Source organism: Grammomys surdaster, unplaced genomic scaffold (assembly GCF_004785775.1).
Source record: "Grammomys surdaster isolate TR1022 unplaced genomic scaffold, NIH_TR_1.0 66, whole genome shotgun sequence".
Lineage (NCBI taxonomy): Eukaryota > Metazoa > Chordata > Mammalia > Rodentia > Muridae > Grammomys > Grammomys surdaster.
The window spans coordinates 1,143,198-1,166,334 of record NW_021604568.1 but is presented as its reverse complement, the minus strand read 5'-3'; the positions used below and the strand labels follow the sequence as shown (position 1 = coordinate 1,166,334).

The window sequence follows — 23,137 nt, the reverse complement described above, 5'->3', positions numbered from 1 at the left end:
GTCTGGGTCTGGGTCTGGGTCTGGGTCTGGGTCTGGGTCTGGGTCTGAGGCTGGGTCTGAGGTTGGGTCTAAGGCTGAGTCTGTGTCTGTGTCTGGGTCTGAGGCTGGGTCTGGGTCTGGGTCTGGGTCTGAGGCTGGGTCTGGGTCTGGGTCTGGGTCTGGGTCTGAGGCTGGGTCTGGGTCCGGGTCGGGGTCCGGGTCCGGGTCCGGGTCCGGGTCCGGGTCTGGGTCTGGGTCTGGGTCTCATGTGGTAAACCACTTGCTTAATGCGCATCAAACCCTGGGTTTGATTTCCAGCACCACATTAAAAACTCGGCATCATGGCACATGCCTGTCATCCTGGGAGGTGGATATGGAGGATCAGGTCATCAATATATAGCAAGCCCGAGGCTAGCCTGGGCTTCATGAGACTCTGCTTCCAAAAGTGCAGACTCTGATTCAGTGGCAGGAGGAACCTCACAAGTTGCCTGTCTAACTTGCTCCTGGGGTGGCTGTTTGTGATTTGGCTATGCTTGTGATAGCAGAGTTTGTCTAGAGCAGAGAGTCTCATATTCCAGGGAAGGACTTAAAAAATAAATAAAAGTCTGCCAGGCATGATGGCACATGCCTTTGATTCCAGCACTTGGGAGGCAGAGGCAGCTGGGCCTCTGAATGCAAAGCTAGCAAGTTCAAGAAAGCCAGGGCTGCACAGTGAGACATTGGCTCATAAACTAAATAGTCAATTATCTGATGCTATAGAGATTTTGCAAAAAAAAAAAAACCAAAACATTTTTTTCTGTTTAAAATTTTTGAAACATTTCATACAATATATTTTATTCATATTCTTTCCTTTCCCCCAACTCCTCCTAGATTCTTCCTCTAAACTTCATGTTCTTTCTCTTCTTTAAAAAGAAAAAAGAAAACAGAAATCCCATTGAACCAAACCAACCAAACAAGTACATAAAAAAAAAACATAGAGTCAGTCTTTTGTTGGACAACTACTGAGTATGAGGCCAGCCCTGGCGTGTGGTTGATTTACCTCCTTAGTCACACTCTGTTGGACAAACTGGTTTTCCCCTTCCCAGAAGGTATCAGTTGCAAATAACTTCTGGGTGATTTGTTGGACTTTGTGCTGATTTGTGCTTCTCTGTGTTGGGTTGTCTGGCTTGAACCTGTTCAGGTCTTGTGACTGCTGTTACGGTCTCTGTGACTACATATTGCATCAACGCTGTTGTGTTAGGAGACACTGTATCCTTGGAGGGGCCCACCGCTGGCTCTTAGAGCCGCTCTGCTTCTTCTTCTGCACAGATCCCTAAGCCTTGAGGGGAGAGGTGTGATAAAGATATCCCATTTAGGGCAGAGTGCTTCACACCCTGCTTCAGAGTGCTTCAGGGAGAGTTTTGCTCACTCTCTGCTTGTCCAGTTGTGCATCTCAGTGTTAATCACCATCTACTGCAAGAGGAAGCTTCTCTAACCAAAGTTGAGCATGTACTGATCTATACGTATAGCAATATGTCATTAGGAGTCACTTTACTGGTATGTTCACTTAGCAGAGTAATAATAGTAAATTTTACTCTACTACCAACATTTATGTAATCTTCAGTTCCTGACCTCATTAACAGTGTCAGGTATGGATTCTGTCTCATGGCATGGGTCTTAAAACCCATCTTTTAAAGTGATTGGTTACACTTATAACATTTTTGCCACTACCACACCAGGATGTCTTGCAGGCAGGTGACTGTTGCAGATCACAGGGTTCACAACTGGGTGAGATCGATTGGTGATTACTTTTCTCCTCCAGTAGTGAGTGGAGTATCTTCCATCACTGTAGATGCTTGTCAATAGGAGTGAAGCTTCCAGTTGTGCACCGGCTTGATCTCTCTGTGTTTGATGACATACGAGTATGTTGTCTTCAGCAATAGGGTCTTAGTGTCAGGCTGTGGATGGTAACCGATAGCATTGGCAATAGCTTGTAATGGTTTTTTGGAGGGGAGGGGGAAGGGTAATCTGTGGGACCACTTTGGTCAATGACTCAAAAAGATGTAACTCATTTCTAGTACTGGGGCTTTTACTTGATAGCATATGGTATCTACATGGGGCATTGTTTCCCCCATTATATGATAAGACCATCTAAATTAAATATATATACTTAAATATATAAATATATATTTAGCAATTTTAAGATGTTATGAAATGAAATAAACATTTGTAATCCCTAAGTTTAAAAAATTCTGAGCGTGATGAATAGACAAAGTTTCTGTCTAATTACTGTAAAGGTTTATACATGTTTAGTCTGTTTTTCACAAGTTCCTTCACTGGATTGACAGCCTACGGGTCTCTGCCCAGCACTGGTCTATCAAGACCCCCAGACCAGAACCATCCTCTCTTAGAGAGTGGGCTGGGGCTCAAGATGCTGGGATAACCTTTGACCCAGCACCCTAAGGGATACAGGAGGGAGAGAGACCAGAACTTGTCTCCCACTCCAGGCAGAAACCACTGTGTATGTCATTGTGAGATGCAAGCTGGACGAGAAGGTGTCAACCGAAGCAGAGTTTTCTCCTGAGGATTCTCCCTCCGTCCGGGTGGAAGGCACGCTGGAGAATGAGTACACGGTCTCAGTGAAAGCACCAGGTGAGTGGCCCTGTGGTGACCCAGAGCACGCTGCCCAGCTGCCTTCTGAAACACTGCTGTCCTTAGGCCCTCCAGCCCCAGACAGCGTCACTCAGCATGGCTAAGTTGACGTTTTAAAAGCAGTGCATCCTTCTAGTTGCATGCCCTGGATTACCAGTGTGGCCTCATTAAGTTGATGTTTTAAGGGGCAGTGCATCCTTCTAGTTGCCCTGGGTTACCAGTGTGACCTCGTCATTTTCCACGTTCACAGTTGTCACATTTCCTCTCTGGTGAATCGAATCTTTGTGGTCGGTGTATTTTTAATGTTTTTCTTCCCCCCTCAGAACCTCTTCCGGTGGTATAGACTCCCACCCCAGGAAGAGCATGTAGTACAGACTGCCGCAGAGCAAGTCAGCTGATTCCACCGTCCCAGGGTGGTAGGAATAAGGTGTTATCCTCCAACCACAGGGATCCTAGCCATTGGTGACTATTGGTCTTCATACAAAGCACCTTAAGCCCTATTTTAATTTTTTATATAATTACTTTTTGTTCATCAAGGCCTGTGGAATTCAGTAAAACAGGCTGAGGAGCTGGCTCAGTGGTTAAGAATACATCTTGCTCTTTCAGAAAAACTGAGTTCAGTTCCAAATATCACATTGGACCCTTCACAACTGCCTAGAACTGTCCCAAGGAGGATCCGATGCTTCTTTTCTACATAGGCGTCTGCACCCATGCATGTTCATTCTTGTGTATGCATGCACACACACACACACACACACACACACGCTAAAATCAATACTGAAAATTGTGCAAACAGATGAAAATCCTTTAAAGATGCAATTGACAATGCCATGAGGACAGTCATACATGCTGGCCCATCCATCTCCTCCCTGCTTACCTCTGACACTTCCTTCCAGCCCCAGTGACCTCTGCTTCAGCATTCAAATGTAGCACATCTGCACTGACTCTTTTCTGCAGGACCTTTGCTCTTCCTGGCATTGACCAGTACTTCTTGTTCTGTTTAGACCTCTCATCGGGGAATGTTTCTCTGAAGGTCTATTCAGGGGACTTGGTGGTCTGTGAAACCACCATCAGCTATTACACAGACATGGAGGAAATCGGGAACTTACTGTCCAGTGCTGCAAATCCTGTGGAGTTTATGTGTCAGGTAAGGCTGGCAGGAGGAGAGCGGAGCTTTCTGGACATGGGAATTCTACATGCAGCTATACAGCTTCAACCCACACTGGCAGGAGCTAGCTGGATTTGAAATCTGACCGTCTTCACTGTTTTATGTAGGCCTTTAAAATCGTGCCCTACAACACAGAGACTCTCGATAAACTTCTCACCGAGTCCTTGAAGAACAACATCCCTGCAAGTGGACTGCACCTCTTTGGGATCAGCCAACTGGAAGAAGACGATATGATGACAAGTAAGTCAGTGGTCATTTTAGTTGTAGATGGTGTGGCTTGCTACTCCATCGTAGACGGTGTGATGTCGGGAGGGCATAGCTTTGTCTGCCAGCACTGAGGTGAACCGAAAGACGGGATTAAACCAAGCAACATGTACAGGGTGCTGCTGCCACCACCCAGCATGCTCTTATACAGCATTTGGTTTTTTTTTTTAGTAAGTAATAATATAGTCTAAACTAATAATAAAAAGTGGAACAAGTACAGAAGCCAGTGACACGATCATGTGCCATCATCAAGTGTGAGGTACCTTACATAGTTGTGTGTGTCAGATGTTTACATGACTGGCAGCCAGCCCAGTAGGTTCCTTCACACCAGCAGCACCACCGGCATGGGAGGAATGCTTTATGCTATGTCGTGATAGCCACAGCGTCACTAGGAGGTAGGGCTTTGTTTGCTTCATTCTAATCTGATAAGACTTCTGTGCCTGGAATATCATTGCATGACACACAACTGCCCTCGCCCCCCTTCTTTAAAAACAGAATGTTTCATTTACCTTCTGGATGGTGTTCAAACTCAGTCAAAGGACTCCCCAGGGTGCTTCTGCCATTAACTCTCTCTGCACCCCTCTTAGCGGTTTTCTATTCCCAGATAGTGTATACTTCTCGAAACCATGTCTTACCATTCCACTCATGGAAACACCATTCCTCTGTCCTTTCCTGGTTGTCATTCTCCCTGTGGCCTTCTCTTAGTCTCCCCAGGAAACATTTTCTCTAGAAGGAAGGCCTTCCCCAATCCTCCAGGAATCTGTTTCACCATCCCCTAGCTCCTTGGACCTTCAGCTCTGCAGCTTGCCTGCCATATCTGATGTGACATTTTTTACTAAGCTTACAGCTCAGTGGGGGGGGGGGTGTCTCCAAGTGCTGGCTCTTTGTCAGCTTTAAGCAAATATTTGTAACTTGAGTTAAGAGTGGGCACTGTGTACACACACTGTGGCAGCGATAGGAACCAGGAGAGTCACACCAGATGTTTGGGGATATCACCTGGTAAGCTGCACAGTGTGCCTGTTCCTCCCCAACATGGTGGCACTACACAGTGGTACTGGAGTCTCTGGTTACCTTCTGACTGAGTCCTATCTGCCTGCTGTGTAGGAACCACAGGGTGTAGGAACCACAGGAAGAGAATAATGGGCCAGGCCTTCTCCAAGGCTTCCCTGCAGCCTCTCCTCTGACTCCTACTGTGGAATGTTCTTGCCTCAGGGCTGTAAATGTTTCTATTTTCTTATTCTTAAACCAGAGGCTCAGGAGAGAGTATCTCATAGCCTGACAACATGGGGTCCTAGGGACAATTCGGACCTTTCAGCCCAAGGATCATGTCCTGGTGAACAGGAAGTAGGATTTATCATTTTTTTAAAAAATGACAGAGCCAGGCCTGGAGAGATGACTCAGTGGTTAAATCACTGTCCACACAAGCAGTTCAGATCTTTAGAATCTCTTAAATGTCAAGCGGGCCTGATGATCCCATTTGTAAGCCCAGTCTCAGAAGGCAGAAACAGATGATTTGCAATAAGCAGGCTAGCTGTTCTGGGTTTGAGTGAGAGACCCTGTCTGAAAGAAGAAGATGGAAGAATGATAGATTAATTCTTGATATCTTCCCGGGCTCCCCCCCACATGCACATTCACATGCACCCACCTCATACATGCCTACAGATAAAATGAAATATTTCTAATATAAATGCATGTAGTAATTTAATCTTGCCCTTGATTCTGCTATCTTTGCTAGTCCCCAGTATCGACAAAGAAAGATCAAGGTTTATTTACAAGCTTTTACCGTACGTATTACCTGGGCAGTATTGATCTACATTAACCCCCTAAATGAATTTGGCTATCTCCCATGATACTTGAGGTTTAATGTTGTTCTAGCTTTCTCTGCTGCAGATTTTTCCCTCCATGGTGTCTTCTCAGACTCTCGCCTTGTGGCTCTCCTTCCAACTCCAAACTCCATCTCCCCGCCTCTTCCTAAAACGCTAAAACTCCAACTCCCCTTCTCTCTCCCTTTCCCTGGCTGGTGGGAGTTCTGCCCTGTTCTCTCTTCTGCCCAGCCGTTGGGTGATCAGCATCTATCAACAAGACAGAGAATAAATGGTAAAATTGTTTATACAAACTTGAGACAGGAGATTCTTGACCTAAGTGTTGCAGTGCTGTGTCCAGAGTGAAACAAGATGTGAAGACAGAGAAATCAGCGTTTGACTAACACAAAGATAACATTTATACAGTGCACACAAACACGATACCTACACCTATGTACTTGCAAGTTCACATATACACATGTACTATACTTCACACACGGGTATGAAAAGAAGAGAAAATAACACATAAAGTGACAGAGCCTAGAAGTCAACTTTTATGAAAAGAAAATAAAAAGATTTATTCCCTAAGTCACCAACATGAGCCTGTTTGTTTTCTTGTCATATTTACAAAATTGGTAATAAGACATAAGTGGATGGACTTCTTCCTATTTGATCATCATTTTTGTTTTATGTGTGTGGAAGGTGGCCTGCATCTGTCTGTGCACCATGTGTGTAGAGTGTTCTCAGAGGCCAGAGTAGGGTGCTGGATCCCTGGGACTGGCGTTAGAGTTAAGTTAGCTACCATGTAGGTGCTAGGAATCAAGCCAGTGCTCTTAACTTCTGAGCCATCTCTTCAGCCCCGATCTTTTATCCCTTAATCAGCACAAAACAGTGTGAGACCAGTGTTGAGTGTTGTAGAAACTTGGACTTAGGCCCACAAAACCCGCCCACTCCCAGAGTGTGTCTCTAACACATGAGGACATATTAGAGACAAGATCCATCAGTGCCTTTGAGGATTGTTAGCTGCGTTGTGACTGCTGTTTTAGCCCTTAGAATCAGCATGGATGGAGGCTGGGAGTGTAGCTCAGTGGTAGGGCACGCACCCAGAATGTCAAGTCCTGAGTTTGATCCCTAGCTCTAGAGAAAGAAAAAAAGAAAAGGTAATATTTTCTAAGGATTTCCCACTCTTTTTAAAGCAGAAGATGTGCTACTAATGATTAGATCTACTAATTAAAATAGCATTTCCTCCCTCATAGGAGTGCATGATCTTTAGAGGTTGCCCAAAGGAAGCCATCAGTTATGTCAGTCACTCAGTAAGCAATGATTGAGTGCCTACTGCATGCATGCTAAGGCTCTGCAGCTATCCTGCTCCTGCCTTCTTACCTTTCGGTTAAATTCTCCTTGATGCCTTTTTAGATCAGAGGGATGAAGAGCTGCCCACTCTTTTGCACTTTGCTGCAAAGTACGGATTGAAGAACCTCACCGCCTTGCTGCTCACCTGTCCAGGGGCTCTCCAGGCATACAGCGTGGCCAACAAGTATGGGCACTATCCTAACACCATTGCTGAGAAACACGGCTTCAGGGACCTGCGCCAGTTCATCGACGAGTATGTGGTAAGCTCATGGCAAGAGAGGTCCTGTGGTGGGGCATGTGCTGAGTGACTCCAGTGCCACCTTTTCATCAAAGGCACTGATGGATTTTGTCTTTAGCATGTCCTCATGTGTCTTTCTGAGAGTATGCAGTTTTTGTGGGCCTAAAATCCAAGTTTCTATACCTACTTGGTAGCCATGTGACTTTGGGCAAGTCACAAATCCCCTCCCCTTTAAGTTAATTTGTGTGTGTGTGTGTGTGTGTGTGTTTTGCCTGTATATATACACTACATGCATGCATGGTGGCCCCAGAAGAGGACACCAGATATCCTAGAACTGGAGTTCTGATTGTGGTGGGCTGCTCTGTAGACACTAGGAATAGAACCTTGGTCCTCTGCAAGAGAAGCAAGTGCTTCTAACCACTGAGTAATCTTTCTAGTCCTTTTCTCCTGTTTCTTAATATGCAAAAGGAAAAAAATCCTAAGAGGTCCGTTCATAGAGTTGTTTTTAGACCAAAAGGAACTAACATATGCAAAGTGCTGAGGCCATTTCCAAAATACAGACAGGAACTTGCACAGAGTGTGTCTGCTCAAGGTTGATGTACTGTCTCCACTACCTCCAGGGCTCCTTGGCAGTGTGTCCCTAGCTGCCTTGCCCACCTTTGGGCCCAGGGAAACTGTGTCAGAATTGGTTCTTTTATTAACTGAGGCCATGATAAGGCACTACTCAGAAGAGGTATCAAGTTACCTTTGAGATATCACTCCCTGCTGGATTCTGTCTCCTCCTGAGCTTCTGCCTGGATCTGAATATAAGGCAGGTGGATCCACCCAGATTTCTTGTCGGGTTGCACATGCTCACTGCTGTCTGACTCCTGCTCTGTGTCATCACATGCCCAGGACTGCCTCTATTGTCTTGGAGGAAGCTGCTCTGGACTCCACTCCCTTCGGATGTTCCTCCTTTGTAAACTCACAGAGGGCACCTGAGACTAGCTCATCTGGCTGTGACCCCCAGTATAAGCCAGACTGATACGGTCTTGCTTGCTACCTCCAGACAGGAATGAGCCTGACACATCTTCAGAAACTTAACCCTGCTCTGTGATAGATAATCCATAGGCGGTGAAGCCAAGGGGTGAAGAGGGCCCCTATGCTTTGGGGACATGTAGGTATTTCAAACACCCAGAGTAATTTAAAACATTGTTTGGGTCCTCACTGATATAAATGGGCACATAGGCACTCATACTCTCAAGAGGTTTTACTTGGCTTTAGCTTGAAATCATGAATGTGCTAAACACAGCATGTCATTTTTGTGTTAGCCGTTTTCAGTAAGGCTACTCTGTGTCCGGAGTAGTAACTAAGTTCCTGAGCTCTGTTGGTTAGCAAATGCCGTGTTCCATTTAATTTTCACCACACTCCTTTGAAGTTGAAGGACCAAGACTTTTATCTTATAATCAAGGAAAAGGACGTAGCAAGCCAAGGTGATTGTGCCTAGGGCTCCACATCGGTAAAGGTGGTGGTGGGATTTGAACCTAGTTCGCTGCTCTGCGTAGCAGGGGAGGTTAAAGTGTTATTTTCAGAGTGCCTTGGGTTTTAATCTGGCTCACACTTCCCATATCTTCTCGACTCCTAGCTAAGTCACCTTCCACCAACACAACTTTAGCCTTGCTGCTAAAGGTTGTCCCTACGTGTTGCTTATGGCCCTATGACAGTGGTTCACCACCCCAGGGGTCAAACAGTCCTTTCACAGGGGTCACCTAAGACCATTAGAAAATACAGGTATTTACAGTACGAGTCATAACAGTAGTAAAATTACAGTTATGAAGTAGCAATGAAAATAAATTTCTGGTTGGGGTCACAACATGAGGAGCCGGGTTAGAGGGCCGCAGCGTCAGGAAGGTTGAGAACCACTGGCCTATAAGTAGTGCACCATTTATTTATTTATTTATTTGCCAAATGCTAAACCTGGAATCTCAAACACTAAGAAACGATTTCTCAGTTCATTCGGACCTCACCAGGAAACTAACACAGTGTCAATCAAAGGTAGCCTCTGCCAGGTGTTGATGAGGAGAAAGGCACTGTCTGTGGTTTGAGGCAGAGGTAAAGATTGTGACACACACTATGCTGTCTGGCCAGGAAAAGCTACTCATAAGTTGCCAGAAAGTCAGCCCTCAGCCTCATACTTTCTGGAGGCAGAGGGACAGGGCTAGCCTTTCTGACGTCAAGGGCCCTTTACGTAAGGATCCTGTCTTTGGGGACATCTAGAATGTTGAAATTAGGGGAGAAAACCCTAGAAATCGTCAGGCACTTGGATAAACCTTCCAGAAGGTGCAGGGGTGAAGACATCCCTGGGGGGTGCCTGGTTGCACAAGTGCAGGCACACTTGCATATCCTGTGCATCTAGCTGTGTGGCCCTCTGTGTCATTTGTTTCTCCTTGAGTGCCCGCCGGGCTGTTAAAAGGACCAAAATTGAGACTGTGAACCCTGCAGGGAGGGCTAGATTTTCTGAGCTTTGTTTTTCCACGTGTAAATGAGGGAGAGGCGGGGCCATCCAAAGGCGGTGAGGGAGAGGCGGGGCTTCCGAAGGAGGAGAGGAAGAGGCGGAGCCTTCTGAAGAAGGTGGTTGCCGGTTTGTGCCTGGTGTTGAGCCTGATTCTTACTTGGTATTCAGGAGGCGTAGTTCTTATTTATGTTCCCTGACTCCTGGACATTTAACCAGGATATAACTCCTTAACTCTGTAATTAGAGGAAGATACAAAGGTTAGAGCCCTCTGCCGGGCGGGGAATACCCGCCAATACCCGCAAACATTGTAACCCTGATCCTTTGGCCACTTCAAGCCCATTCAGGGCCTGTGTCTGCTCCGCTAGCCAGGTTCCTCGGTATGCAACGGGCCCGGCTTCTCTTGCAGGAGACTGTGGACATGCTGAAGACGCACATTAAAGAGGAGCTAATGCATGGCGAGGAGGCTGACGGTGTGTACGAGTCCATGGCCCACCTGTCCACAGACCTGCTGATGAAGTGCTCCCTCAACCCCGGCTGTGACGACGAGCTCTACGAGTCTATGGCTGCCTTCGCCCCGGCAGCCACAGAAGACCTCTGTAAGTAGCTCAGCCTGGTTCTGCTTTCATCCTGTTGCTGAGAAATGGCTTTCTTCATTCTAGTCCTAAGGGGGAAAGGCCCCAAAAGGCCCCGGTTATCTCTGCAAGCACCCAGTGAAGAGCCTGTGTTGCAACAGCACCAGGGCTGCAGTCATGTGTCACAACAAAAGAGACCTTCTTCCAACTTCCTCCACTGCTTGCCTGGAAGCCACCAGCCTTGATAGCATGGCCTCGTGGTCAAGAAGCTCTCAGCCCTACCAGTCTCCACGGGCCCTTTATAACAAGCACTTTACAATGCTTTACTATCTGACATACAGTTTATGTATGGTATAACACATGAAACTCGTTGGCTTCCTTACACTGTCTTAATTGAGCTATATAAAAAAAAAATAAGTGGAGAAGACAGGCCTAGGCATGTTTGTATGTGAAGACATGTGAATAGACATGTCTGCATTCAAAGACGTATGAAATAGCCCTGTACAGGCAACTATACTCGAAGTCACCACCAACGCCATGGCCTTACATGTTGACTGACACATATCTGCTGCTTTGGTGACTCAACTACCTAGAACAGTGTTAGCCTTGGCACCTGGAGTTTCTTAAATTATGAAACCTCTCTTCACAACCTCATATAATTTTGAATTCTTGGAAAATTCAATGTACAAAAGGTATTTAAAAAAACAATCTAGATCTCTCCCTCCCTCCCTGTCTGTCTGTGTGTACACTCGTGTGCACGAGAGCGTGTGCATGCAGTGGATATGTGGGCATATGTGTATGTGTACATGTGCCTGTGGAGGTCAGAGGTCATCATCTTTTGAGACAGGGTCTTACTTTGAAGTCAGTGGGCTCACCGATTGGTACACTGTCTGACCAGCAAGCTCTGGGGATCTGTCTGTCTCTGCCTCCTTTTCATAGGGCCACAGATGCAGGAGACCACATCCAGCTTTTATGTGGGCTCTAGGGATTCGAACTTAGCTCCTCATGCTTTCATGGTAGGTGCTTTACCAACTGAGCCGTCTCCTCAGCTTGACAATTTAGAGTTAACCTTTGGAGTCCATGTTCCTCCACGGTTGTGGCAACCTAAAACACCCTCATAGATCTTCCTAGTACCCTTTTGGGGGGGCAGGGCACCACCCTTCAGAGAAGTTGATCTAAATTTGATTGGATTGAGGTGCACAGGCTACTGGGGGGCAGATGGGCAGAGCTGTACCCCCACCACGCCCCCACACAAGGCTTAGTGATGTGTTCCTGTCATGTACTATGAATTGCTAAGCATTCTGAAATGCTGCTCAGGGCTTAGCGCTCCTTCCCTCTGGGTCTACTTAAATAGAGTCAGGAAAGATAAGATAAATATCCACCAACACGTCCATTTTATGGATGGTGGATTTCCAGGATGGCTAAGCTGAGTACTGCCACCCTTTCAGGGCCTGCCAGGAGCCTGGCTTTCCTGTGTGTGAGCTTATGAAAAAGCCAGCACCATGAGAAGTCCACAGAGTAGGAGGTGCAGGCTGATGAGGAGGCCCTTGCCAGCACCTTTGGGGAGAGGACAAAGAACACTTGGAAGCTCTTCACAAATGAGCCTCAGCTTGCTGGAGCTGTGAAGAAGGAGGCATGGTCACTGAATCCTCACAGCAGCCCTCTGGATGCTGTTGCTGCCTGATGTTAAACAGAGGTTCACTTCCCCAAATGGCCACAGAGCACAAATTTTATACCTTTTAACCCAGGCCAAATTTGTGTCAGACATGAGACTGTTGCAGTTCCGGTCACCTCCAGCAAGCCTTTTGGCCTCTAAAGCTGTTTCCCCTGTGTGCAGTTCCTGGAGCTAGCTAACAAAACAGCCCAAGGCTACTCATTCCTATAATTCCGACACTCAGGCTGAAACAGGAGGATCAAGACCAGCCTGGATCACAGGCAGACCTTGTCTCAAATCCTAAACAAGTTCCACATACAAACAAAGAAACCCAGCTACTGATGCCCATCCCTCCACACGCACACACATCTGTTCATCTCCCTTCACAGCTAGCATGTATTTCCAGGGACACTTCTGTTGCAGCTTCTTGATTCTCCCCCTGGTGTTGGAGTTACAGTAGACCAAGACCTGTCTTTTTCCACTTTAGCACAGGGACTCATTCACAAAACTGCCAGCAGGACACTTTAGGAATCCAGAAAGCTGACCTGCCTTGGGGCTGTTGAACAATGAGTTTCTTGCTTACTGACAGTGCCTGTTGAAGGTCTTCATGCGTGCTATTCTTCCTCCTCCCAATGCTCCAAAATATGAAATTTCTTCATCATATTGCAGGACTCCTGAAGGGAATACTAAGGCTCCCATGCTCACCAGTGCTTCAGGGGATCCTATGGGACTAGCCTCACATTGTGGCTGTATGGTAACTTGTAAAGTCCCTCAGGGTCAGGAGGGTCTGGATGTCACAAGACCCAAGGAGGCTACCAGGAAAGAGTCAGGCTATAGGTTGTAGGACACAGCTACTATCTGGGTGGAGAGTGTGAACTGATGATAGTTTTAATATGCCAGATCATATAATCTCTGAAGTTTCTTACTATAGAGATTTGGTTTGTTTCTGTGTCTGTGGTTATTAGGTCTAACCTGGAACGATCTCTTCCCTTGATCTCTTCCTCGCTGGTTCAGAAGATCCAGCAACTCAGGCCTGGGAAGAATCATTCATTTCACCAACAGTGACTGCCCAGGTGAGATGGCAGTTCTGTTCTGGAAGAAGCAGGACAAGGGCAAACAGAACCATCTCAGATGCTGCACTAACATGGTGATGCCCACACAGTTGCTTTCCCCAGATGTGCAACAGCTTCTTTTATCTGTGCAGTCTTACCTGGCCGTCCTTCTCAACCAACAGAGAAGGGATCATCCCTAGGGTCGAACCCAGCAACCACAGAACCAAACTGAATGAATCTCTGCTTTACAGGTAGTAAACTACAGGGTCCAAGAGTTAATGACATTCTTAAGTCCAAGAAGAGAAAACTAGTTCAGGGATCTAAGTCTTCAGGTCCCAGAGGAAAGTCTGCCACCACAGTAGGGTATCGGGACCACCTTCTGGGGTTGTGTTTGCTGCTCTTGGGGTGAACATGCCTCAGGAACTGCTTCTGCATGTCTGAATAGCCAGGTTTATCAAGGTACACCTTTATTGTCATCCCTAATGGTGACTCTTAGAGGCTGAAAATCAGTGTTTTAGGGAAATTCAGTTGCCACTTGGTTCACAGTAACAATACTTTAGAGTGCAAGGCTTTCGTATAAGACCCTAACTATTGTTGGGACAAATCTACCCTTTTATTGTTTAGGTTTGGGGAAAATGAGGACTTCTTCACCAAAGGGAACCCCAAACACCCACTGTGTAGGAAGGTCAAAGGGGAGCTCCAAGTGTTTAATAAGGGGGAGCTAAGTGGAAGTGCTGGGGGTCTGACCTGGGGATGGACTATGGCTCTGTTCCACTCCCTCACACTTCCCTGAACAATAGCCCTCAACTTCACCAACGTGTTGTCACACACCCTTAGCGCACACGACACACACACCCTCTCACACACTTAGTCGTTAGCTTAGATATGCTGCCACCAGGCGGTGACTGTGTGTCTCTGCCACTAGGCCTTATGTTTTTGTTTCTTCTAATCTGGGGTTATAAACCGTCCATTTCCACACTTCGCTGTGTAAGAACTGTCTTTAAGATCAAAACAGTGCAATCACCGGATAAAATCAAGGCAACCGCTCATTGTCGGTTTTCACCGTCCCCTCACTTGCTTGCTCGGTTGTTGTGCCTCCATCTTTGCCTTTGAGGGTGGATTGTGGTCCTCACGGCCTTTGATGGGAGTCTTTTGTCAGCTTTACCCAATGCTTCTGCTCTGGAAACCTGGGGTGCTAGTGCCTGGAAGCCCTTGTCCAGTCTGTTTCCAGGGTAACCCACTGGTGGGTTATAGCTTTGCTTATTTAAATATCTCAGAAGCTCACCTTTCTCCACATGACGTAAGGTGCATCATGCTGCTAGGAACGTCTGACTCACAGGCGTCACCGCAATCCTAGGACAGCTTTCTGTTGTCTAGAATAAAACTTTTCTTTTGACCCCTGACCTTTCCGGGATCTGCCCCAGCCGAGGTTTGCATATGGCAGTGCACACTGCCTTGACCACAGTCATCTTACTGGCTTTCCTCAGTGACTCCCTAGCGGTAACCATGGTCTTGTGACAGATCATTTCTACTTTGTGGTTTCTTTTTCATGAGCTCTTTGATTTCCAGTCCCTGCTAAGAGCCAAGTTCCGTCAGAGCCGGGGGCACAGCTGGACACTATGATGGACCTTGCAGCCAGGCCTGCAGGTCTCACTCAAAGCAAACTTGCTAAGTTATGGGTGGACTTCGGAGACATGCCCCATGCCCCATTGATACTATAATCTTCCCTTCCTTCAGCTGCAGAAGCTCTGTCATCCCCTTGGTGACCTGTTTGAGAAGATTCTGTTGAGTGGAGCCTGGAACTATGACAGAGACATTAGTTCTGGGTACAAGGTCGGATATGTACCATCTAGGGGTCAGGTCAGGACACTGTGCACTTCCTGACCTCCTCCTGCTTTGTGAAAATGCTGGATTAGGTGTTATAAAGTTAATGAGGTAAAATTGTCTACCACCACCAACCAGCCTCGCTCCCCTTTGGATCCACACAGCTTACCAACCGTGTTCCTCTTTTGGCGCTGCACATAGATCCCCTTGGGCTGCATCAATTATATGTCTCTCTGATCATGAGCCCCTGGCTTTCATAAGAAGAATGACTTACAGCTTCGTGTCCTTCCCCAGCACCCAGCCCGGTACTGGGCATAGGATGTACTCAGCCAATAGAGGTGCTAGAAAATAAGATATAATTCCAGACTCTGCGGAAGTTCAAGTGCAGATTAGCTTGTCCGCACTCTAATGCGATGCAATACTCTTGTGTGTGTTTTTTTTTGACAGGTGTAGTGAGATATCGATTAGGTACAGCTGAGTGCAGGACCCCACGGGGGTCATAACTCCCTGGCTGCTCCAGGCTGCCTTTTATTTCATGTCAACATACATTGTGCTAGTTCTTCTGCCTAAATTGCCTGCCTCTTTTTCTCTGCCTGAGCAGTGCCTAGACTCCTTCACAAAGCCCAAACTCCACGGCAGCGCATGCTTATTCTTCGTAAGTTGTTTTTACCTACTCACTCATTCAACAAATCCTCATCAAATCTGCCCTGTGTGTAAGGGACATGGTGCCGGGTGATAAACAGCAAGTGAATACATTATCATGATCCCTGCCTCCCAAGGTCTATGTTCCATGGACCCCACATTCTGTAGATCTGCTCTTGCATGACAGGGCTGCTTTGCCTGCCGTGTGTAAAGTCACAGGCTGGACTTGTCCCACCTTTTCGCCTGGACATTTCTGCCCAGTTTTCCTTGTTGCTAACACCAGATATCACTCCCCCACCCCTCTGATTTCAGACTGCCGTTCTCTCCCGTGTATCTGTTCATCATCTTTCCTTCCTTCTCTCCTTCCCATTGCTTCTCCATCTGTATGTGAAAAGTTGGGCTTTTATGTTGATGTCACCAGTCGCTCTATCCTACTCAGGTACAGATATGGGGCCAGCGAAGCTTCAGGTTATCTTAGGTCCTACCATGTGCTTTCTGCACCAAGACTGCTTGTTTGGCCACGAAAGATACTTCCTACAGGGTAGAAGAGGGGTCTTGTTGGCTTTTAGGGATGGAGAGCTTTTCCTGAACTAGTCTTTTAGTCGCTGGTGTTTTCCTGGTTTTATGTTGCATTGGTATGTCATCTGAATGGAGTGAGTATCCCCTCCAGCTGTCATCGAGACCAAAGTTCTGTCCCAAGAGGTGAATCACACAGGCTTCTTTGAGAATTTGTGACATCATTGATTTGTTCCTTAATTAAGCGCCAGCCGGGATGTTTTACCACCTTTGAATGCAAGCTTCTTGCATTCCAGAAATGGATCCTTCAAGATCAACTCCTGAGCATCTGTTGTGAGCCTGCAGTGGCTCTTCCAGGAGGAGACTGTGGCCTGTGTTGCTTTCTTCTTCTTGTTTTTTTTTTCTCCTGCTGAAATGAAAGAACTTTCACATTTCTGACACTTTATTTTTAGCTGACAAGTGGTGAATGTTAAGTGTTTGTAGTCTGAATTACAAAGCTTGAAGATCTTAGAATGCAAGAATGTATTGTTCTTCTGCTTTACCCAGTCCCCTGTGTCTGCTTTACCAAATCCCATTGCCCACAGGATTTCCTGCATTTTTGGTAGTACTTTGGTGCTACTTACTGTCCACCTGGCTTCTGGATACAAGTTTTCAGATTTACAATCTGATGTCTTACCACTTGTGATTGCCAAACAAGTTGGCACCTTTTACTATTACAAATGCAGTACCTGTTGCCTGCCCAATATTGCCTGATATTGTTCTGGCAAGTCATGTTTTTAAAATAATGTATGCCAGTGTCAGCTGGCCACTTGTCGGGCGTCTGGGTACGGTGTTGAGAGGGTTTGAGGACACAGAGAATGCTGTGATTAATGACATCTGCCATGAATACAGAATAGGACGTAGAGGCCTATGTACACGTCTGTCGTTCATGGTCAAATTGATATTTATATGTTCAATTAAGTCCAAGGAGAACCTCCTTGTTTTGAGTGGAAAAGGACAGAAAATCTTTTTCTGGAACTTCACTTAAGGGGTATATACATCCAGACACCGCAAAAGCCAACGTCCATGTAAGACAAGGTTGCCTGGTCTGTGTAAGCACAACAGACTTCCTTCAGTGAGGCACAATCCTAGCCCCCTCACCAGCCCTACATGGGAAGAAATTCACAGCAGCCTGGGAAGCAGAGTAATGCTCCCAGTGTGTGGTCGTGTTTTATTGACATGTGCAGAGAGGAATCAGGCTTATAGGCTTGCTAGCCTATAGGAGACCAGCCTGGCTTCTCTGTGTGTCCTTAAGAGTAAATGAGGGAACCAGAGGACAGAAGAGATGGATAGCACAGTGAGAATGGCTTGAGAAAGCCTGGCTTTTTGTCTGGCATTGCTGGCTTTGAAAACAGAGAGAGGGGGCCCTGGTGACCAGGCAGGTAGACAACCACAGATCCTGGAGAGAGAAAAGAAACAAATTCTGTGCTAGAGCTTCCACAGAAGAATGTGCCCCAGATAAAACCTTGATTTTGGCCAGCAGGACCCACTTTGACTTCTGAACCACAGAGCTGTAGGAAAATGCATTTATGTTGTATTGGTGGTAGTTTGTCTCAGTAGGCTCAGAACTAAGTTGCCTCAGAATAATCGTGACAACTAGGAATTTGGTATCTCACACTGGTTCTACACTTGATCTTAGTCAAAAGGCCAAGAAGCGATCTCTCACACTGGTTCTATGCATTCATAAGCATTGTCTTAGTCATGTCTCACAACCGTCCTATGAGGCAGGCCCTGTGGTTTGTCCCCACGTTGCAGATGGAACACTGAAGGTTACCTATTATTTCAAGGAACGTGCTCAAGGACTTCGAACTAGTTAGAGTCAGGGGCAGGATTTAAACATACGTCTTCAAGATACCAGAGGCCGTTCACAATGCCTCTGTCTTGATGCCCAGTCGACAGCCTTCCAAGCCTCTGTTGCTCGCTGGGTTTCTCAGCTGCTGCCTTTCTCCAACTTAGCCTTGTCTCCTAAATGCAGACTATTTGGCTGGCTCCTGGCCCTTTTCTGCCTTGTCCTGGGGCCGACACTTCCTTTATCTCTTCCCTGAACCCTTGCTTCATCTTGTCTCTAGTCACTCTTCATATTCTCTGACTGTAGGCTTTGTTCCTAAGGACAGCCTCTACCAAGGCTCCTAAATGCACAGGATGGGGCCAGCATGGGCTACATAGTGCCACCTAGCGGGAACTACCCAGACTGCTAATATTATGAGAGAAACAGGACATTTGGGTGTTCTGGGACCTTAACAAAGAAAATGCTCAGCAAGCCAAGTCAGATTTCCACACATGATCCTGTTGTAAGTATCAACATGTTTTATTTAGACCATACTCATGTCTTAAGTATACTTACCTATAAGAAAACTGTGCATCTCAACAAGGAACTTTAAAATGTGATGTTTGAGATCATGGATGAGAATTCAAATATTGTGAGAAACACATTTTCAAACTCAATTTGAAGGCAGAAGACATGCATGAAAATGAACTTATTCTTTAAAAAGGAAAGACAAATATGGGGTAGGAAATAGCTCAGTGGTAGAATGCTTGCACAGCATGTGTGAGACCCTAAATTCATGTGCCAGCATTTCAATATAAAGAGCAAGAATAGACAAATGGGATTAGATCAAATTGAGGAGTTTCTATAGAGCAAAGAAAAAGAAAAGATTAGAGAGAAAATCCACAGAATGGCGGTGAATGTTCATCTGATAGAAGTTTAGTGTCCAGGGGGCTGGAGAAATGCTCAGTGGGTAAGAACACTGTGATCCTTCAGAGGACCTCGATTTGGTTGTCAATGCCCACAGGTGGCTCACAACTGTCTGTGATTCCTGCTCTGGGGGAATCCAGTGGCTTCTTTTGGCACTTGCACACATGAGCACTCCCCAAGACCCACACACACACATAAACAAAAGTAAAATCTTTGAAACCTAGATCTAGGTGTGGCGTTGCACACCTCTAATCTCAGCATTTGGGAGACAGAGGCAGGTGGATATCTGTGAGTTCACGGCCAATCTAGTCTGCATAGTGAGCTCCAGGGCAGACATGGAGAGACCCTGCAAATATATAAAAAATGATGTTCAAAACATATGAACAACTGAGATAACTCAGCTGAAAAAAAACCTGAAACTTTTCTTTTTAGAAAAGCGCAGATTGCCAGCAAATATATGAAAATGTTCAATGTGACTCACCAGGGAAATGCAAATCGAAACCACGAGGTAGCATTTCAGTCCAGTTGGAGTGGCTCTGGTAAAAATTTAAAAAATCAACAAAAAATGTCCAGAGAAAGGGGAACTCTCAGACACTGTTAGGGGAGCCATTGTGGAGACTAGCGTGGAAATTTCTCAAAAAAAAATAGACATGACCCAACAGCCCCACTTCTGGATAGAGACCATGAATGGAAGTGAAGTCAGATTGTGAGTGGAAATATCTGCATTCTCATGTTTATTGTGTCTCTGTTGACTGTTATCAGGTCTAAAATGGAGTGAGGTACCTCTTACTGTGAGAGCAGATAAAGAAAGTGGGGTACACGCACACAGTGGAGTGTTCACCCATAAAAAGGAATCTTGCCATTTGCGTCCATGTGGTGGGGAACGAAGGACACTATGCTAAATGAAGTAAAAAAAAATATAAAAAGATAATGAGCACCAAAATACAGTTACAAGGGACACAAATTCTGCTGCTCTGGTCAGTTAAGGTGCCTACAGTTCATAAATGTTTATTATATATTTTACAAAGAACTAAAAGAAGTTCAGAGATCCTCAAGCAAAGACATGATAACTGTTTGAAGAGATGAAATTGTTAATTTACCTGATTTTCACTGTAAACATATATCAAGTTATCATTGTATTATCCGAGAGAGGTATAATTCCAGCCCTTGGGAGATGGGGGCTGGAGGGCCAGGTGTTCAAGGTTATCTGCTACATAGTAAGTTCAAGGTCAGCCCAGGCTACATGAAACCTAAAACAACCACCACCAAACGGAGGCAAGATGGGTCAACTTTTAAGAACCCTGTTCCTCTTTCAGAGGTTCTGACTTCTGTTCTGAGTATTCATGTCAGGAAGCTCACAACTACCTGTAACTCCAGCTCCAGGAGATCTGATGCCCTCTTCTGGCCTCTGTGGCACTCATCCACACATCACACACACACACACACACACACACACACACCAATAATAATAATAATAATAATAATAATAACAGCAATAATAGTAATAATAAATAAAAATAAACTTAAAAATAAACCTTAATAAATAAAAATAAGAGAGATGGCTCAGCTGATAAGGTTAAAGCTCACAACCAAGATAAAATAAGTCTTACAAAATTATCACTGTACACCTCATAAAAAATATATAAACTGTAGTGTCAATTTTCTTCCTAAGCTCAATACTTAATGCCATGAAAAAAATGATTTTTGCGGTACTGGAAATAAAAAAATATCAGTTTTATGTACATTAGGCAATTAGCTAGTGAGCTGCATACTGAACCCTTAGGAACTCTTAGTGTGTAAATAGAGTCTTCTATTTTGACTTTTTCATTGCTTAGTGCCTTAGTCTGGGTATAGGATTTAATAACAAAAATAATAGCAAGCGTTCATCTAGCCCTTCATACTCGTAGGCACTGTGCCATGCTCTTGGACGGCTTCTCAGGTGACACGCATGACACACCTACCAAGCTGTGCAGTCGCCATCATCGTTTTACAGACAGGAAAGGAGTTGAATGGATTGAAATGAGTGGACCCGGGATAACGATGGGCAAAGTTAATAGAAACACTTTTTATTTCCCTTTCTGCATGAGAATTTGACCTTTGTTTGACTTCCTAGCTTTGTTACCCTGGTAACCCGGTAAGAACCAAATGTCAACCGTGTTTCTAGGCAACATTACCTAGGATGAGAATGACCCCTGATTGGTCACATTTCTGGATGTGGGAGGAACTGTACGCAGCTGTGAATACCCGCGAAGGACCTGTGTTCTGAGTCTCTGTGGGGGCGATGACTCTGGCGTGTCGGTTGTGGGGACCCTGGAAGCTGCACCTCTGGAGACGTGGGAAGTATGCTTTTGTGGGTACAGCCTTTCCCCAGGGTAGTTCCTCCCTCTACCTGCTGTAGTTCTAATTTCCTAGAACCATGATTGCCGAGTTCAGATATGCTTTCCTGCCTCTGTGATGCTGACCCGTGCGACATGTTCTACTAGAGCAGCAGTTCTCAACCTTTCTAACGCTGCTGCACGTCATGAATACAGTTAGCTCCTCATGCTTTGCTGACCCCCAACCATAAAACTCTTTTGTTGCCACTTTATAAGTGTAATTTTGCGATGTTTACAAATCACAATGTAAATATCTGATGTGCAGAATGCCTACTATGCAAAATCCCCAAAAGGGTCGGGACCCACAGGTTGAGAAACACTGTACTAGCCCTTAAAAGACTAGCTGGTGTTGGGTTGCCAGTATGATGTCAATACAAGCAAAAGAAGGAAGGAGAGGAAGAAACAAGACAGGCATGTGCATTGTGATCTGATACCCAAGCTTCCAGCTGCCCTGCTCAGCTGTCAGGGAGGCTGACATTTGGCAAAGCCTAGTTTTTCTGCTTCCAGTGTCAGCCTCTTAAGGGTCAGTGAAAGCACGAATATAAAGACTATAAAGTAAAACAAATTTTTACAAATTTTGTTTAGTCCTACCTCCATCTTTCTACCCACGTATGTCTTCTCTGCAAGTCATCGGAAGGTGCTTGTCTTGATGGTCACGGGGGAGAGAGCAGGCTCAGCAGAGGGTCCTCTCAGTGAGTCGTACTGGCTTGCTTTTGCTGCTGATGTCACCCCTCTACTCATTTACTCCTCTCCTTACAAAGAATTTTACTTTGGAGCTGGTGTTCTAGATTAGCAGTGAGCACCCAGCTTAGTGGTGAGCACCCAGCTTAGTGGTGAGCACCCAGCTTAGTGGTGAGCACCCAGCTTAGTGGTGAGCACCCAGCTTAGTGGTGAGCACCCAGCTTAGTGGTGAGCACCCAGCTTAGTGGTGAGCACCTACCTTAGTGGTGAGCACTCTGCTATGATATTCAAGCCCCTGGGCTTGCTGCTTGGCACTGGGAAGAAAATGATCTTGCACTATTTTTTTTTTTTAAGAGAAAAACTGCAGAATACCAAAGTTCATGCATTTCTCTCCCCACACTGTCTAACATTAGCATCTTGTTCGGGTTTCTCAGTTTCTTGTGATCCATCTTCTCCTTTTTCACAGTCCCATGAGCTGTTATGACCCACAGATTGTTTCTCTGTCCCTTCCAGTTTGGGTTGGTTCTTGGGCTTTCTCAGTCCCAACACTCTTGAAGACCTTTGCTTGTTGATAACTTTGTAAACTCTCAATTTGGATGTGGTACTGTTTCCTATGATTGGACTGGGCTTGTGAAATTATTATTATTTGAGAGATAATATGGCAACACAGACAGCATCATAACATTCATTTATTTAAAAAAAAGTCAGAAGTCCTTAAAATATAAAAAGGGATCAGTGGGAAAACGTTTTCCACTGCTTATTCTAGAAAACTACTGAGTCTTAATTATTTGTATCCCCTTGCAACAGTGTGTGTGTGTCCATATGTGTATGTGTGGTGTATGATTCATATGCCACACACACACACACACACACACACACACACACACACACACACAATATGAAAGTAAACCTTCACTTTGTCTTCATAAGGTAGCATAGTAATTAAAATATCATTGTGACTATTTGGATTCTTTCTTGTTTGTTGTTTTGAGACAGGGTTTCTCTCTATAGCTTTGGCTGCCTTGGCACTCATTACATAGACCAGGCTAACCTTGAACTCACAGAGTTCTGCCTGCCTCTGCTGGGATTAAGGTCTCTGATTCATTTGATATATCAAGATCTTCAGTTAAAACACACACACACACACACACACACACA

General features: G+C 45.6%; 1 protein-coding gene across 1 annotated transcript in view; it reads left to right on the top strand.

Moving 5' to 3' along the window:
- The window catches only part of Pik3ap1 (phosphoinositide-3-kinase adaptor protein 1), a 111,574-nt gene that overhangs the window by 54,593 nt on the left and 33,844 nt on the right, over positions 1-23,137 (top strand). Inside the window, exons 4-8 of the mRNA XM_028773118.1 lie at positions 2,466-2,610; positions 3,615-3,757; positions 3,886-4,018; positions 7,261-7,457; positions 10,336-10,525. Coding sequence (XP_028628951.1) covers positions 2,466-2,610; positions 3,615-3,757; positions 3,886-4,018; positions 7,261-7,457; positions 10,336-10,525 — 808 coding nt within the window. The remainder of the gene's footprint in view (positions 1-2,465; positions 2,611-3,614; positions 3,758-3,885; positions 4,019-7,260; positions 7,458-10,335; positions 10,526-23,137) is intronic.